Source organism: Diorhabda sublineata, chromosome 8 (genome assembly GCF_026230105.1).
Source record: "Diorhabda sublineata isolate icDioSubl1.1 chromosome 8, icDioSubl1.1, whole genome shotgun sequence".
In the NCBI taxonomy this organism is placed as follows: Eukaryota; Metazoa; Arthropoda; class Insecta; order Coleoptera; family Chrysomelidae; genus Diorhabda; species Diorhabda sublineata.
The window spans coordinates 24,824,512-24,840,870 of NC_079481.1; the positions used below are offsets into that span (position 1 = coordinate 24,824,512).

The 16,359-nt window shown below is 31.0% G+C and overlaps 2 protein-coding genes across 2 annotated transcripts in view; one reads left to right on the forward strand and one right to left on the reverse strand.

Annotated features, from left to right (window-relative positions):
* LOC130447933 (uncharacterized) overlaps positions 1-2,458 on the forward strand; it is a 74,608-nt gene extending 72,150 nt beyond the window's left edge. Inside the window, exons 8-10 of the mRNA XM_056784987.1 lie at positions 13-295; positions 637-825; positions 1,092-2,458. Of these exons, the coding sequence (XP_056640965.1) occupies positions 13-295; positions 637-825; positions 1,092-2,286 (1,667 nt within the window). The 3' untranslated portion in view covers positions 2,287-2,458. The remainder of the gene's footprint in view (positions 1-12; positions 296-636; positions 826-1,091) is intronic.
* A 1,387-nt stretch (positions 2,459-3,845) lies between these two features.
* Positions 3,846-16,359, reverse strand: part of LOC130447916 (uncharacterized) — a 103,848-nt gene continuing 91,334 nt past the window's right edge. The window contains exons 4-6 of the mRNA XM_056784973.1: positions 16,208-16,308; positions 13,674-13,827; positions 3,846-11,479 (exon numbers count right to left, since the gene is read on the reverse strand). Coding sequence (XP_056640951.1) covers positions 11,202-11,479; positions 13,674-13,827; positions 16,208-16,308 — 533 coding nt within the window. The 3' untranslated portion in view covers positions 3,846-11,201. The remainder of the gene's footprint in view (positions 11,480-13,673; positions 13,828-16,207; positions 16,309-16,359) is intronic.

Genomic DNA, 16,359 nt, shown 5'->3' on the forward strand with positions numbered 1-16,359 from the left:
TGATCGTTTTAGGAGAAATTATATTGGGAAACAAAATGGACTCAAATAACCTTGCGACAGTTTTTGCTCCCAATATTTTACATTGTATAAAACCGGGTAGCAAAGAAATATCTGACAAACCGGAGGATAGAATTGATATTATCAACGTAGTACGGACCCTAATCGACCATTATAAATCTCTTTTTACAATATCGGCTGAATTGCTGGACGAAGTTTATCTTCATATGATGGATTCTCATCCCGAGGAACTGGATATTCTTCTTAACAAGAGAGATGGAAGTACTGCAGCTGATGAGTAAGTTACAGATTTTAAACCGTAATGTAAAATGGAAAAATATCCCTCTGCTCTCGTAGTTCACAAATACTGTATCTGAACAAATTTCAATTTATTATCATCTGATTAAATGTGTTACCAAGTATTATTAAAAAAAACCTATAATCTGGATGTAAAATCCAAAATCAATTTTTATATTTTAAAACAACTTCAAAAGAAAGCGAGCTATTTTCCAATCACAATCTATTTATTATTCCTCAATTTTTTTTCGTATTAATTCCATTTATTCTCGAAACTCTTCTAGTCAACGTATAAAATGTGCATCTAATTTCATACCAATTTAAACGCATTTTTCGTTTCAGATCTGTCGATGAATTAGACAGTGAAAGTAACTCTGCACCATGGACTCCAGTAACATTAGCACATGATCCTCCTCTAGATAGCATATTTGATAGTAAGCTGACTACAGAACAGAAGAAAACTTACTCTAGAGAAGAATGTCTCCATGAAGCTGCCGCAACAGGAGGACCAAATATTGGAATGAGAATTAGGTAAGAAGATTTTTGAGGAAATATGACAAAACTTATAATATTGCGCGTTGATAGGAAATAAAAACATATTTTATTAAGTTCTTCACATTTCCATGCATGAACTTATATCGATAAAACTCAAATTTTCATTGCAAACAATATAAATAAATATATGCCATTTTCTATCAAGGTCATTATTATGATACTGTAGTAGTTTCAGTATGTCCAGAAAAGTGATAGATGTTTTCTCTAGAAGCTTTGCATAAACTATTTTCCGTTTATTTCAGGCATAAGGACCGCATCCGAGAAAAAAGCTATCGAAGACGCCGAGAAAAAGCAGAAGACGGCAAAGAAGGGAGCCTAACCTCATCTGCCTTCACCATAATTTCCCGATTTCGAAGTCAAAAGGATGAGGACTACTCCTACAGTAAAAATCGATCATCATCTATCGAATCTACCAGTTCTACCCACACGGATGATATGGCCAGATTAGCAAAAAGCAGCGATGAAATATATGAACGGCGGAAATCGTCACCGTACGTTTTAAATAACGTAGGTGTCATAACGGCTAGTTTAACTATACCCGTCCATTCGCAGAATCAATCTTTATCTTATAATGTTGACGATGACATTCCTTTCATAGAAGATGGAGATAACAGCCGGCAGCAAATGACTGTAGGTCTCATTCGAACGCCCACAGCACCTCCAAGGAAGAGAAATCCTTCTATAGATAGTGATTCATCAGTAACTTCAAGCGTACAACCTATTACCAGATCTATATCAGTGGTGCCGGGCTATGATTCTGCTATTGGATCAACTACAACTTATTCCAGTCCAATACAAAATACGCCAACTTCTATTTCGAGTAGTATAGCCGATGCGGGAGTATACAGCTCACCACCATCGTGGACTTCTAGTCCTCCTACATCTCCTGATAGTACCAGAACCTCAGTTAACTACATACCTGATGACGTTCAATCCTCAAAAGCGGTTATCAAGATATTGAAAAGTAATATTGTCCGAGAAAACGCACCCACTCTACAAAAAGTATCATTTTCATCTACTCAGGAAGTTCAGCAGCTCAAAGAGAGTAAAGATCCTTCAAAAACATATCAGAGGGAGGTTTCATTTAGCAAACAGAAGGTTACTACGCCCTCGGCTGAAGTAGAGCGAGAGCCGAGGTTTACTCCTAGTATTACCAGTATTGGAAATGCTGTTTTACGATCAAAGACTGCAGATTTTGAGAGAATTATGAAAGATACCAAAAGTAAGCCTATAGCAGTGTCAACAATTGAAAAAGAAAAGAAAAAGTATACAAAAAGGAGGTACACTGATTCTAGACATCAAACAAGGCACATACCCGATGCTGAAACCTTAGAATCTGCTTCGGCGCAAAACAAACGCGAAGAGAAAGCTAATAATTCACAAAGTGGACCTGTTTATAAAAGGAGGGAACTTATTTCGAGTGTCCCTGCTAAATAATTTATATTAAATGAATAATAAATGTGTTCAGAATTTATGTATATATTGAAAGTGATATGTGTATTAGATCTAGTCTTACATAGTGTTTATTGTCCTCAAAAATTGTTATTTATTTTTTAAGAAAGTATGTTAAAAAGTTGATGATGTAGGAAATTAAATTATTGATCAACAATATGTTTTGTTTTATTTTCTTTCTCTTCAGCTTTGTTGATGATACTGTAGTTGTATGTGGCACAAACTGGTACAATTTGAAATTGAAAGAATTCTGTAGGAATAAAAACTTCGTTGGACTATAAATTATTGTCGGTGAATTTTATCTACCATTCGGCAGCTCAAGACAGCTCTTTAAAAATTTGATATAACTATACAAAATTCTTTCACAATAAAACCAGCAAATGAAAATAGATATTTGGGAATAATGTTAGATTGTTCTTTCAGATAGAAAACTTATGTGGACTACCTAACAAAAAAATGAAGCAGCATCTTTTATAGTTTTGAAAAAATTGTCGAATTCTTGAGCAAAAAAGAGAGTATTATGGTTTATCATAGTTTAGTGGAATCATATTTAAGTTACGGAATAATAAGCGGGGAGGTGTTTCAACAACACACTATAATGCACTACTAGTTTCGCAGAATAAACTTTTGAAATTACTTCTGAACAAGCATCACAGATATCCTACTGATAAATCGAAGCGAAAGTATGAAATATCCGACGAATATATTAATTGCACGTCAATTCAATGTAATTGTACCATATATTTTCTATTTCCATAAAACAGTACATGTAAAGGTAGAAAACTGAAAAATATTTGGGGTTTGCTCAGTAAAAATTTTCGCAACGCTATCCGTATAGGTAGTAGTATTGAACATAACTTCTTCAATATTAAATTTATTAAGCAAAATTTCAAATGAACTTAAACATCATTCAATTTTACATCAAAAACTCTATACTGTTTTCGGAATATTTTATTTTGAAAATTGAAAGTAATAACGGATGCTGGTATGAAGAATTGATAAAGTTATTAATTATTATTAATTAGTTTTTGATCACCTACTCTAATTGAATTCTATTTTATGTTATTAACCCTTTTTTAAATTTTCATCTGATATTTTATTCAATTAATAGATTTATCATTACTTCATACCAACATCGGTTATTATTTCATCATTTTCAAATCAAAATATTCCGAAAACGGTACACTGTATCGAGTTTTATCAAAACTACGTTTTTGGTGTAACATTAAATACTACTTGGTACGAACCGTGTAACTAACGCCCTCTATAAGAGTCAGACATAAAAACAAATGAATTGAATGTATCAGCTTCCAAAATATATTCGTGTAAAAAAATTTCAATACAATGTTGCTAGTAGTTGCGGCAAAATCGTGAAAAATGTGTATTTTTTTTCTTCGGCTCTTTATCTTGAATACGGATGGCGTAACGAAAATTTTTTACTGAGCAAACCTCAAATAATTTTCAGTTTTCCCCTGTTTATAACAAAGAAAGAATTGGAGAAATCATAGCTCAAAATGCAGCAATTGAAAATCGAAAAATTAAATAGCGTATGTAAAATAAATTTATTAAAACTTTATATATACAAAAAATACAACTCATACGTCATAGAATAACGGAAAACAATATTTCATAGTTGTTATAAAATACTCAAAAACCATATAATTTTCATATACTGTTTGAATGATTATGGTGTAAAATTATGTAAAATAACTTTAAAGGTAACAATAACCAGAACAAATGGGTAATATAATGGTATAAAAGAATTATAAGCTGGCCCACTCCAACAATAAATTGAAAAAAAAAACATAAACCACCTATGATTATCTACTATCTTGTTTGGAGCTATTAGGATTACGCATGCTCAAGTTTCCAATTCTCATAAAGTTATCGAAAAATTATTTTGTACTTTTGCTCTATGTATTCAGCGTGATTTTATACAGTATAACGGCCCTTTAAGATTAAATAGTTTTTGTAAAGATTCAAAAATTGCGTCCAAACCATTGATCCTTCGAGTAGAGCTTGTAGAATATAATTTATAGGAAATTCAAATATTATCTTAGTATCAAGCGTATAGCGTGATTTCTAAACCTTAAATTTCCATCAAAATCATGAACATAGCCTTTACTATTCGAATATTGTTTTGAATAAACGGTAAAATTTTTCTTATATGGATTTGTTCAAGATTCTGAAAGATCTATGAAATGTAGAGACCCTGCTTTGCACTTAATTTATGGAAAATTGAATTTCTAATTATATTTAACATATTCTACTCGTAGGTTTTCACTTTTGATCCAAATAAGGTGCGAATAAAATAAATTGTTAATATGCTAAAAAGTAATACTATCAAAAAACTCATCAAATAAGTTTCGAAGAGATATGCATGTATTAGAAATAATAGAGTAGAATCTGAAAAAGCAAAAATGTATTTTTTATGTGTAAAGTATTTCCCCAACGTTTTGAAAATTACAAGCTTAGGTATACTCCGCACCATTGGTCCAAACAATATAGCAAAATCGGTGATGCATACATCATCTACGGCATCAAGTGAATCACTTGATATAAGTAATGGTTGCTTAACTTTCATAATGCCAAAACTAGATACCAAGTGATACAAATATACTCCGAATAGTATCCTACTTCTTTTTTCATTATTATTTTTGTTCAAGTTACTAACAAATATGAATATTACAATATGTTAAATGATGTACAACTTTTATATAAAAAATCTTCTTAATATTTATTATTTACCAAATTAACAGTTGCATTGAATGTGAAAAACTTGATATTTTGAATCCTAATAAATTGTACTGTTAAATACAAACAGATTGATTGGAAGAATTTCCAATAAAATTTGTGTGATTGAATTAAGTGGAACCATATTATTCACTCAAAAAGTATAAGCGTTGTTATAGTGTGTTCAGAAAAAATATTTGTTGGTGTACTATTAATAATATTGAAATAGTTTTAGAATGTTGTTTTATTGATTGTACATAAATCAAATACCTACATTAGATATATATTTTTCATTCATTTATTTGAGCATTACAAATAGAAACAATTTTGTGCATATTTACTCTCTGTATATTCTGCAAACAGTCCAAAACACTCATGATCGTTCAACAAAATAAGAAATTGAATAATTCTCATAATTATTAACATTTTATTATTTGTGGAATATGCGTTGCGAATAATTTTATAATTGTTTCCAATAAATAAATCTTCATTCATAGCATATTCATATAAACAAGGCATAAACAGGAGAAATATATTTAATTTTGGATCAAACGGGGAATATATGAATATATGTTATTCGTGAACTGCTGTTCAAGATCAAATTGATATTACCAACTTTGGAAGCATTGGAATATTGTGTTTTGTATTCAATTTATATTTTTTAGAGTTTGATTCCATTTGATAGCATATCATATTGGTCTTGTATGAAGAAGTCAATTCATTTTCAGTTTGAATTATGTACCAAATATTTCCATAACTACCAAAAAACAATGATAAAGCTGCTATATTTACCTTTACCATTATTAAGTCACAAGATGATTTTGAAAAGGATAAACTAGTAAATTTTCAGAATTACAACGAGAAAGAATCTTAAAATATAAATTGTGATGTCGTACACCAGAAGTATGATTAATACTGCTCCAGACTCTCCATGAGGTAACATGATGTAATAAGAGAGTGTCTCACGTCGCTTTGGCTCCGCTCGAGTCAAATAACGAGAGGGGACAAGGCGAGGCAATCTACCACACTCTCACGCCCGTTCATTTTTGTGTTGACTGCTTCACAGTAACAACAACATGATGTATTGGAGTAACGATTTGTGCATCTTTATAGAATTATACCAAATTAAAGCAATCAATTGCAATAAAAAAATTCAAGGGTAAAAATAAAGTGATTGATTCGTGGTATCCGATAAAGAATTAAATATAGTTAGGTACATCATCCTGTTGTGGTATATCTTTTTCGTTTAGATTTTCTTTTTTAGTTAAACGATATAGATATATATTTAAATCACGTCTATTTTGTGGTAAACGTAGCTGGCAATTGATTGAATCAAGAGTGTGGATGCCAGCACTCCTACCACCTCTTTTCGCCAAAACTCGCATCGAGAGCCTCTAGAAGGCGTCTCGCGAAAGTCTGGAACGAGTATTGTTGGAAGATTTTGTTAAAAATCATAAAGTTGAAATATTTAACACTTAATGAGGACAATATTCTTATCTTACTTTTGAATAGAATACAAAAGAAAGACTAATAGAAGAAATTTTAAAATGTTTATATATCAATCCACGACTTTTTGGACCATCATTTTCAATAAAATACCTCTAGATTAAGAGATTCTATAATACCTCAATTTTTAACAAATTATATAACTTGTTTAATATAATTAAATGTTTTTGGATGTTTTTACACATAGTTTTGAGTTGTTATGGAATTGGAAGAATGAGGAGTGGTCACCAAGTCTGGGTTAAAATTATGTCGTGTTTGTTTTAGTACGTTATTTAAACTGTTTGATAATTCTCTGAATTTCATGGATTTTTCCCCTCACACTTCAGTTACGAGTATTCATTCCGGAAAACAATTATTAAATTCTAAAACTTGTTGGAAAATTTATTCTAAAATTAATATCTGTTGTATTGGAGACAATCGTGAGTGTTTTAAATTAATTACCAACCTTGAAATTAACCTAAATCATAACAATAACATGTTCTATATTAATTAAACCTGCCACTCTTGGAATGGTATCAATAAAATATATGGATGTGTTAAACACAAAAAAGCAACATTTCTTAATACTACATGGACGGATTATGATATAATAAAATGAAAAAAATATATTATGTATTATAATAAATATATAATTTGTTTTATTATAATATATAATTCATTTGAAATAATCCCCAAAATGTATATAATTGCATCAAAAGCAAAATACAGCCATCAACACATTATTTATGTGGAAGATTCTCACTATATACTCGTATAAAAAAATACAATTTTTTTAATCTCATTCGTGATAAGTTGTCACAAGTGAAGTACAGGATGAATATTATTTTCAAAATATATCTTCTGTTCTATTATTTACAAATGCTTTTACACATAGTTGTATCAATATCTTTTTTGTAACCCTAACATCATTTATTCATTCAATACATAAAAGATACAATTTTATATCCAGAAAGTAAATTCTTTGGGATAGAAATTGTTTTATCTGATAATAAAAACCGATAGCACTTCGACACAGAAAAAGATATTATTTCTTACGCATGAACACCTACCAAAAATTTACATTTAGAAAAACTATCGAATGTTGCAAAAATGCTACTCAAATTTCATACATTGTTGATGAAAATGAACTACTGACATGAGAAAATACTGTCATTATCCCATACTATTCGCCCTACCAATATGGAACATGCCAATCAACTGTTATGTTTCTCGTTAATTAATTATTGTGGCTAATAAGTAGCTGTTGTATAAACACTTCCGAAACTAAAATAAATTATTTTTCTAATTCTATATTTCAATTTGTAACGATTTTATTCATAGATCCTTTTCCTCATCCTCTAACAACCACCTCTAATTGTTCATATCATTTACTAAATATATTACATATATAGTAATTATAAAATTATTATTTTCTATCGACGTTAGTATGAGAAAGTTTCGATTATATATGTTTTTGTTTGTTTCTCAAAAGCAAAACCTTTCAAAAAAACTCCATATGAATTTTTTCTGGTGTCGTGAAAATATGTACATACTTCGCTTGGTTATGTTTCATTAGAATAAATTAAGTTTTCATATGAGTAAGAGCGTAAGCTCCTCCTCGCCCTTTCTTTCATTTCTCGGATGTCTATATATTCCTCTCTCGTTTAGTTTCATCTCATTTTATTTGTAGAATGTATTTTTCTAAGTTGGTGTTTTTACTACATACATAACTGCTTTGAATTTACTTTACTGGTCCTTTGAACACACGACTATTTTTGGTTTCGGAAGATAGCATTCATGATTTATTCATTTAATCAGTGTTAAATACTGCTTAGATTGTTTTATCAGCTTTTCCACGTGGTGGCGTCCAATTCAATATTAATTTCCCCTCCATATAAATATCAGTTTTATTCATTTATAATCAGGCTCAATACCACTTTCTGATGAGTTTTCTCCAGCCAGAGGGTTAAGGTTTCAAATAAATACATTACATACCACTACCAGGAAAAGATATACCATGTAATCGGTCTTAACAATAGATGTAGATGTGTTTTGTCACATGTATTCTCAAAATATTGTTTAAGAGATAATAATTCCACGAAATCTTGAGCTTTATTTAGAGTATACTTTGGAAAAATGGGAGAATATTTGAAGAGTCATAAAAGAATATTCCATCGTAGGGTAACATGATGGTAACCGGAAAAAGAGATTTTCAGATTAATCTGTCTATATTAAACAACAATGATATAACGGACTGATAAAATATTAGATGAAATTATAAAAATACATAATTTTCAACAAAGAGAATGTATGAATGGAAAATGATGGTACAGGAATGAAAAGGAGAAAAGAATATTTAGACAAGCGGAATAGCAATAAATTGACGAAATCTAGCGAAATTTGATAATGAATAAATGAAAAATAAATAATGAAATATAGAAAAGAAACAACCAGATTATTGTTAATTAAACTGGTAATTTCGATAGCATTATTCGCTATCTACTACTACAGAAGTGCAAATAATACAACAAAAATGTATATGTCTCTTTCATTGATTTCCAGAAGGCTTTTGATAAAGTCCAACACGATAAACTTATAGAGAATTTAACAACTATTAACTTAAATCCAAGTGATATACGATTAATCAAAAATATCTATTACAATCAAACGGCAGTAGTGCTTATTGAGGACATGGAGACAGACGAAATGAATATTTAAAAAAGAGTTCGCCAAGGCTGAGTTCTTTTTCCACAACTATTTAATCTATATGCTCAGTTTGTATTTCAGAAAGTGCCGGAGGAGAGACATGAGTTGATAAACATCGGAGGAACATTAATTACCAACTTAAGATTCGCCAATGATACTGCTATAATAGCTGAGAGCGAAGAAAATCTTCAAATCCTATTAGAGAGAATCAACCGAGAATGTGAAAATGAGTATAAGTATAAGTAAAAACCAAAATATTAATATTAACCCTATTCTCATACTGATTGGAAAACAAATAGAATGGGTGTAAAAATATAAGTATCTTGGTTCTGTCGTAAACACTCAAATGGATCCAGACGAAGAAATCAAGATCAGAATGGAAATGGCTCTAAAGGCATTTGTCAAGTACTCCTCAATGTTTGCAAACAGAAATCTAAACCTCTACGTCAGAATAGGATTCATGGAATGTTATGTGTGTTCATTACTGCTGCAGGGAGTGGAAACTTGGACAATGTATGCTCAAAAATCTTGAGGCATTTTAGATGTGGCTCTATAGACGCACCCTGAAGATACCATGGACTGACAAAATCACCAACGATGAAGAACTAAGACGCATTGGTCGCAGGGGAAAGTTATTAACAATTATTAAGCTAAGATAAACATCTCACATAGGACACATCTTACGCAAATACCTACTCCTACAGAACATAATGCAGGACAGAGTAGACGGAAAGAAAGACATTGTCAGGAAGAGAAAATCTTGGCCCTGTAACATAAGAGAATGAACAAATATTAGCGTCGGAGAATTGTTTTATGTCTTTATGTCTTCAATGAGAAGAAGAACAAGAATTTCAATAAAATCAGATTAATGAAGACATGACATGAAGAAGTTATATTTGAGAAATAATCACACGACAGACAGATATGATGATTTATAAGAGATATATTTTCATATCTCATCCTGTACATTAATTCAATTTGTACTATAATAATTGCAAAATTCATCTTTTTCAGTAATGATAAGTATATTCTAAGTACAACCATTCATGTTATATAACTCTTATAAAGTTAACATTATTAATATAAAAATTTCACTTTCTTCGACAACTTGTTCGATTTTTAAATGTAATTGATATTTAGTGCCAGATAAAATTCCAATTACAAAAAGTGTTAACAGCCTACATTACAAGGTTCAGACATTAATTATTGAAATTGATACAAAATAATGAACTTTAACGGACATTAAAATTGAAAATAAGATGTTTTTCCATCGTTGAAACATATTTTTGAGTATATCCTATAGCAAAAATTAGAAGAAAAAAGTGTATTATAATTTTCTCACTTTCAAATCACTTCATTCCACACTTAAGTTTATCATTGTGGTTCCTAACATTAACATGATAAATAATTCAATTTTATCAATATTTTAACGTAGTGCTTCAAATCGGGGTGCTTCATTGAAATTGATGTTGGCTTTTAACACTTTTATAAAAAATAGTAGTAATTAATTTAAAAATTATGTATATTACAATTTTTATTTCTTAACACTATATGAACACCCTAAAGGTGGAATGATATTCATATTTATTGTAAATATGAGTGAATAAAGGAATGGTTTAATGTATTCAATACATAATATTGATTCGACTGGATAAGTTTGTTTGAGAAATTAACATCATTCATAACTATAATTGCCATGCACTCTTCTAGTTTGATTCTGTTTAATAAACCAGTACAAAATAACAGAATCAAAGTCCTAAAAGTCTATCTCTACAGATGTGTTGCTAGAAGAGAGTATAGTTATGTAAATTACGAAATATAGCTGACTATTTTGATGTTAATTGCATGTCACTATATTTGTTTAAATTAAATACCGATTTCCAATGATAAAATTCATATAAACATCCAAGATAATAATTCTCGAAATAAACTCAATAAACATTTTTCATAAAAATAATAATTTTACTTTGTGCCCTTTATACTTCAGTGCTAGTAGTTTGTATCCTAACTTTTTTCTGACTACCGTTTCTTGTCATTGTTGGTGATGTTCCCGAGAATCCCGGATTTTGAATCCCTAGACCTTCTTTAGGTTTCGGTTTCTTAAGACTAGATCTCAAAGGTGATCTTGTGATTGAGGATGTTACCGTTGACCCATTAGTCGACCCCACGGTGGTAGAAGTCGTGTTCATAGATGCCATACTGCCATTTGAAGCATAAGGTTTACCGCTCGCATCTGTCATTGAAACACCACCTCCTGAAAAGATGTAAACGTTATGTGATTGTTGATAGAAAATACGATATGGTTAGTTTCATAATAACCAAAGCAATGGAACAAAAACTCTAATCTGCTGCCCTTTTCACGGTTGTTCAGACCAGGTTTGGCTTGCCAAACATGTTAAGAAACCTTCAAGCATTCGCTTCGACAATTCAACTATGGATCTTATATACTCATACTTAATCAAATTTCAAAATCTCACCAGGCTCCATATTCAACCCCGCTATATATTATTCAGACGTGATACCTCATTGCCATGATCCTCTAGATATATCTCAATTATATGGAGACAATATAGCCCTAGACATTCAGTTTAATTAACTTCGAATCCAAATACTCCTCATGCAAATTTCGAATTAGTGCGGAGATGGAAAGTGATTCCTTACACTAAAAAATCCAAGCAATTTTCTACACATATTTCAATACCCAAGGAAAAATATTTCAACACAGAAAGGGCGTTTATTTGAGTCTGCGACCCACTCACACCCTCAATTGGATGATTGATTTGGTTGCCGTTTTGAACAGAAATAAACTTCTATTGCACTCTACTCACTCACTTCATAAGAAGTATGATGTCTTGTGAAAGGTGAGACCTTACATACTGAAAATACTTTCAAGCCTTATACATGATTATTACTAATTGAGGCAATGAAAATATCCAACATTCCCTACAATGTTCCTGGACTAACAGAAGTTTCTTACTCTTCGTCAACTAGCAACGGCCTACTATGATTTTTCCATTTTCCAATAATTACTTAGTTCCCTTAGATATCTCGCCTATCGGTATTAGGTAATCACAACAACCTGATTTCCCCCTCGCAACCCGTCCGTGTTTTAAATTTATGTTCATCATAAATATATTTTCTAAATTGCTGACAAATACGAAACTTTCTCATTTCAACAACCGTACCTGTAAAGCCATGTTTGCCCATTTGCAAACGAAAAAATCCCACTTATAAGCATCTAAATCTATGCCTTTCAAAGGAACAAATCGTATCTCTGATCCTTCTACTCCTTCTTATATTTTCATTGTCTTATCCGTTGGGAACGTTGGCTATTAACAAGTCTATTCTTATCTTGTTTACTGCGTTTCTAAACATATCAACGCTCCAAACCACTAGCGTAGGTGGTGTAATCATGAATACCGTATTTTCCCTGGTCTTCATTTACTATCCACTTTGCATAAGATGGTAGTTGTCATGTTTTAGTATGTGGCTAAAATACTCCAATTACCGTTTTTTTACTGTAAAGACGACTTCCTTCTCTTTCCTTAGATTTTGCATAACTTCCATGTTGGTGATGTGTTCCGTGATGTGGTTCAAAGACTTTCAATCACAAAACCAAATCCAAACAAATACAAATTTCGCGTCTCAGTTATACCAAAGAAGACAAGAAATTATTTTGGAATAAAATAGTGCACAGAATACATATTGAATATAATGAAAATATGTTCACTGAGTATTCATTCATGAACAAAAAGTCTTCGTCACGTATTCGATTAAATGAATAATCTTGGTCCAGGATCATGAAATGTAGACTTCTCGGGTTGATTAAATTAAGAGTTAGATATTTTAATGACAATAGATGTATTTGACATTGTGACTATTAACAATTGAGTAGTTTTCAAAGCGTTCGATTATTTATTTTCCATAAAATTCGCTTTCTCCAGGCCTCCAATTTGTTAATTTCATTTTACTTTGGGTATCCTCGCTCAAAATCAAATACTACTAGCATAATATTTCGTTGAGCTCGTTTATATTTATTATATCCAAGAATTTAAGCTATGAGAATATTTTGTATATTGTAGGCAAATATTTTGATATCTTATTTTGTTTAAAAGCATGCCAGGAAAATAGAATACACACATTCGTAAAAAAAACTGGTTGTTTGTCTTCAAATGAGCAGCAGCGATTTGAGAAGTATAGATGCTATGAGAAGATATTTGTTATTTATTTTCCTACAAATAAGTATTAATTTTCCAGTCTTTCCTCTCTATGAAACGAAAACCCTCACTATCACTTCTATACGAATTTATTGGAATCTCAAACACATCCATTCGCAAAATAATAATTCGTAGTTTTTAATTTTCGAATCCAAAAAAATCTACACTTTTTTCGTAAGAACTAAACATTTTTGATTTATTTATATATGAAAAAATCAGTGAAACATTTACCATTAGTCCCCGGTTCCCTGAAACCAGGGTTACCATACGTGGTTGATTCTACTGGTACAGAAACTGTCGTTGGGTCTCCTCCTTCTCTTCGTGCGAAAAACATATCATAGAGGGCCATTACGAATAACGCAGAGTTCAAAATAATTAATAAAATCTGAAATAAAATTAACGTTCTATTATTTCTGTTATTGTTTTCAATTATTTCAAAAGTATCATGATACATAATCTCAATCATACAAGGTGTTGTAATTATCAAAGTAAGGAAATTCATCGCGTTAACGTATTTTTAGAAAAAAATTCGTTAATCTATATCCATTGCTACACATTGTTTGTATTTGCAATTTGGAATTAATTCAAATTAACAAAGAAGCAAACTATGTTTCCGATTTAACCGAAATATTTTGTTTGTTTAGTTCGGCGAGTGTAATTTGGGCGCTAACCATACTTCTTTACCTGTCTGACCAAGAAGGGTAGATAATCCAACATGTATTTTTAGCGCTAAGAAGTGCAGGTAGGTCGAGTCATAAAATAACCCAATAGAGGGTTGATAGAGTTTTTATAGTTGATAGATTTTTAAGTAGGTTAGGTTAGGTTAGGTTAGGTTATGTAAATCTCTTATTTTATATGTAATATGTACTTAAGTACTAAATAAAAATAAAAAGAAATATAAAATTTACTTTATTCTGTAGAGTGTTACAAAAATGTTGCAAGGAAACTTTATTAAGGGCAGATTTTTCATTTAAAAAAAGTGCAAAGTAGCCCCCTCTAACGGTAAATTTTTTCAGACCTTAAGTGATAATAGGTTATTTCTCTTATAGGAAAATCTAAAAATACAAAAATAGTTTACATGTTGTAAAAAGTACATTAATTCTTTAGCGCCCAAATTACATCCGCCCGTTTAGTTATAAACTAAATATGAATACGCAATATCAAGGTGTTCTAAAATGTATTTTCTTTTTTAGAATATCACCTTTCTTGACAATGGATATCAAAGTTTTTGAAAGGACAACTATTTTCCTGGATACAAATAATAAAATATATTTTAATTAAAAAGTGTGACAGTGCTTGGACATATATGCCATATCAAACCATCCATTTGCACATACTTCAAAAAGTGACAACATTATCCCCTTCAAAGTAATTATTACACTCTAATCTCCGACGGCATCTACGTTACAGTTCTTAAGATGCCCTCAAGTGATCCAGAATGGTTACCTTTAATGGCTTTCTTGATTTTAGAGAATGGCAATAAGTAACTGGAAACTGCGTTTTACACATCACGCGGTGAAGTCCATAAACTACTCTTTAGGAACTCTTTTTGAACTACTGCCCGGATTTCTAAGAAGCAGATGAGCATTATTGATTATTGACTTGCCGGTGCAAGCTTTTTTTAGTCTCGGATAATTTAGTGATAGCTATTGTTAAGTAGGGTGCTTTTATCAAGGCCATACTGGAAAGAACAGTTTTCATTACCCCATCAAATAGCGTAGGATAACTTTTTACTATTTCAAACAGTTTTTGAGACTAATAATCTCTGTTGTTTTTGTTATAATTCGAAAGGCGGATTTACGCTGCGCATCCCCTGTTTATGTTTCATTTTCCACGTTTCTAAGGTCCGCTTTGAATGTTAAATTCCAACGACATACTTATACATATAATCATCAAATACATTGCCGTGAGTTTTAATCGCAGAATTGTCCAATTTCGCACAAATTCCGCTTTTCCATCTTTATGATGAACACTTATAACGCAAATATTCAGAACACAATTGAGGGCGAAATAATGATCGTAAGCAGGTTGAAAAAAGTAGTATGGATAAAGGTTGACCATAATATACAGTAGAGCACCACAAGCGGAGCAAAAAACCAATCTAATTACTTCATTGTCAGACCTAAATTCAGCTTATTGCACTATTAGGGAATTATTGGAACGGCAATTTTGAATTGATAAAGTGCATTTAATAACGTTAGTGCCGTCTTTCAATAAAGAAAGGCAATAACTCCATTAGAATCGACTTTCTGGTTTTTCCATTTTTTATTTGTAAATGATGTCCAAATACGATAAGATTTCGTTTTCGCCATGAGAAATATATTTTCTTTTTAGGAAAAAATATTGTCTAATAACCCTATGGTCAACTACCACTACTTCGAATAAGACAAAATTTCTGGTTAGAAATACCAGTTATGTGTCGATTGCGATCTTGTTTTGATAAGTCGACTTTATTTAAAATAAAATCACCATTATTCCGATAATTCCATATTATAACCTGTGGGAAAATCACACAATCTACATCATTTTTAAACTCAAAATATGGTTCTATAGTAATTATCATTTGTTTTTTAATATCGGGTATTGTAACACATTACACTCGCATAAAAAAATTTGAAACATGAAAATATCCAAAATATAATAATAGAAAGTATTATATTTACGAATAGTCGTAAGTAAACAGCTAAAGATGAAACAGGAAGTTACGAGCTTCGTTTTCTCATTTTGTATACGAATTTCAAGATATAAAATCAGTGTCCACTCACTTGAATATAAAAGGCAGGTCCTCGGGTTATTTCAAATCCATTATGCTCTCTATCGTCGATTTGTAACGCAAAAATACCTGCGGCAGCGATAGCCAATAAAGCTGAAAAATAAGATTTTTATTGACGCTCACTCTATTCAACAGTAAAACTTT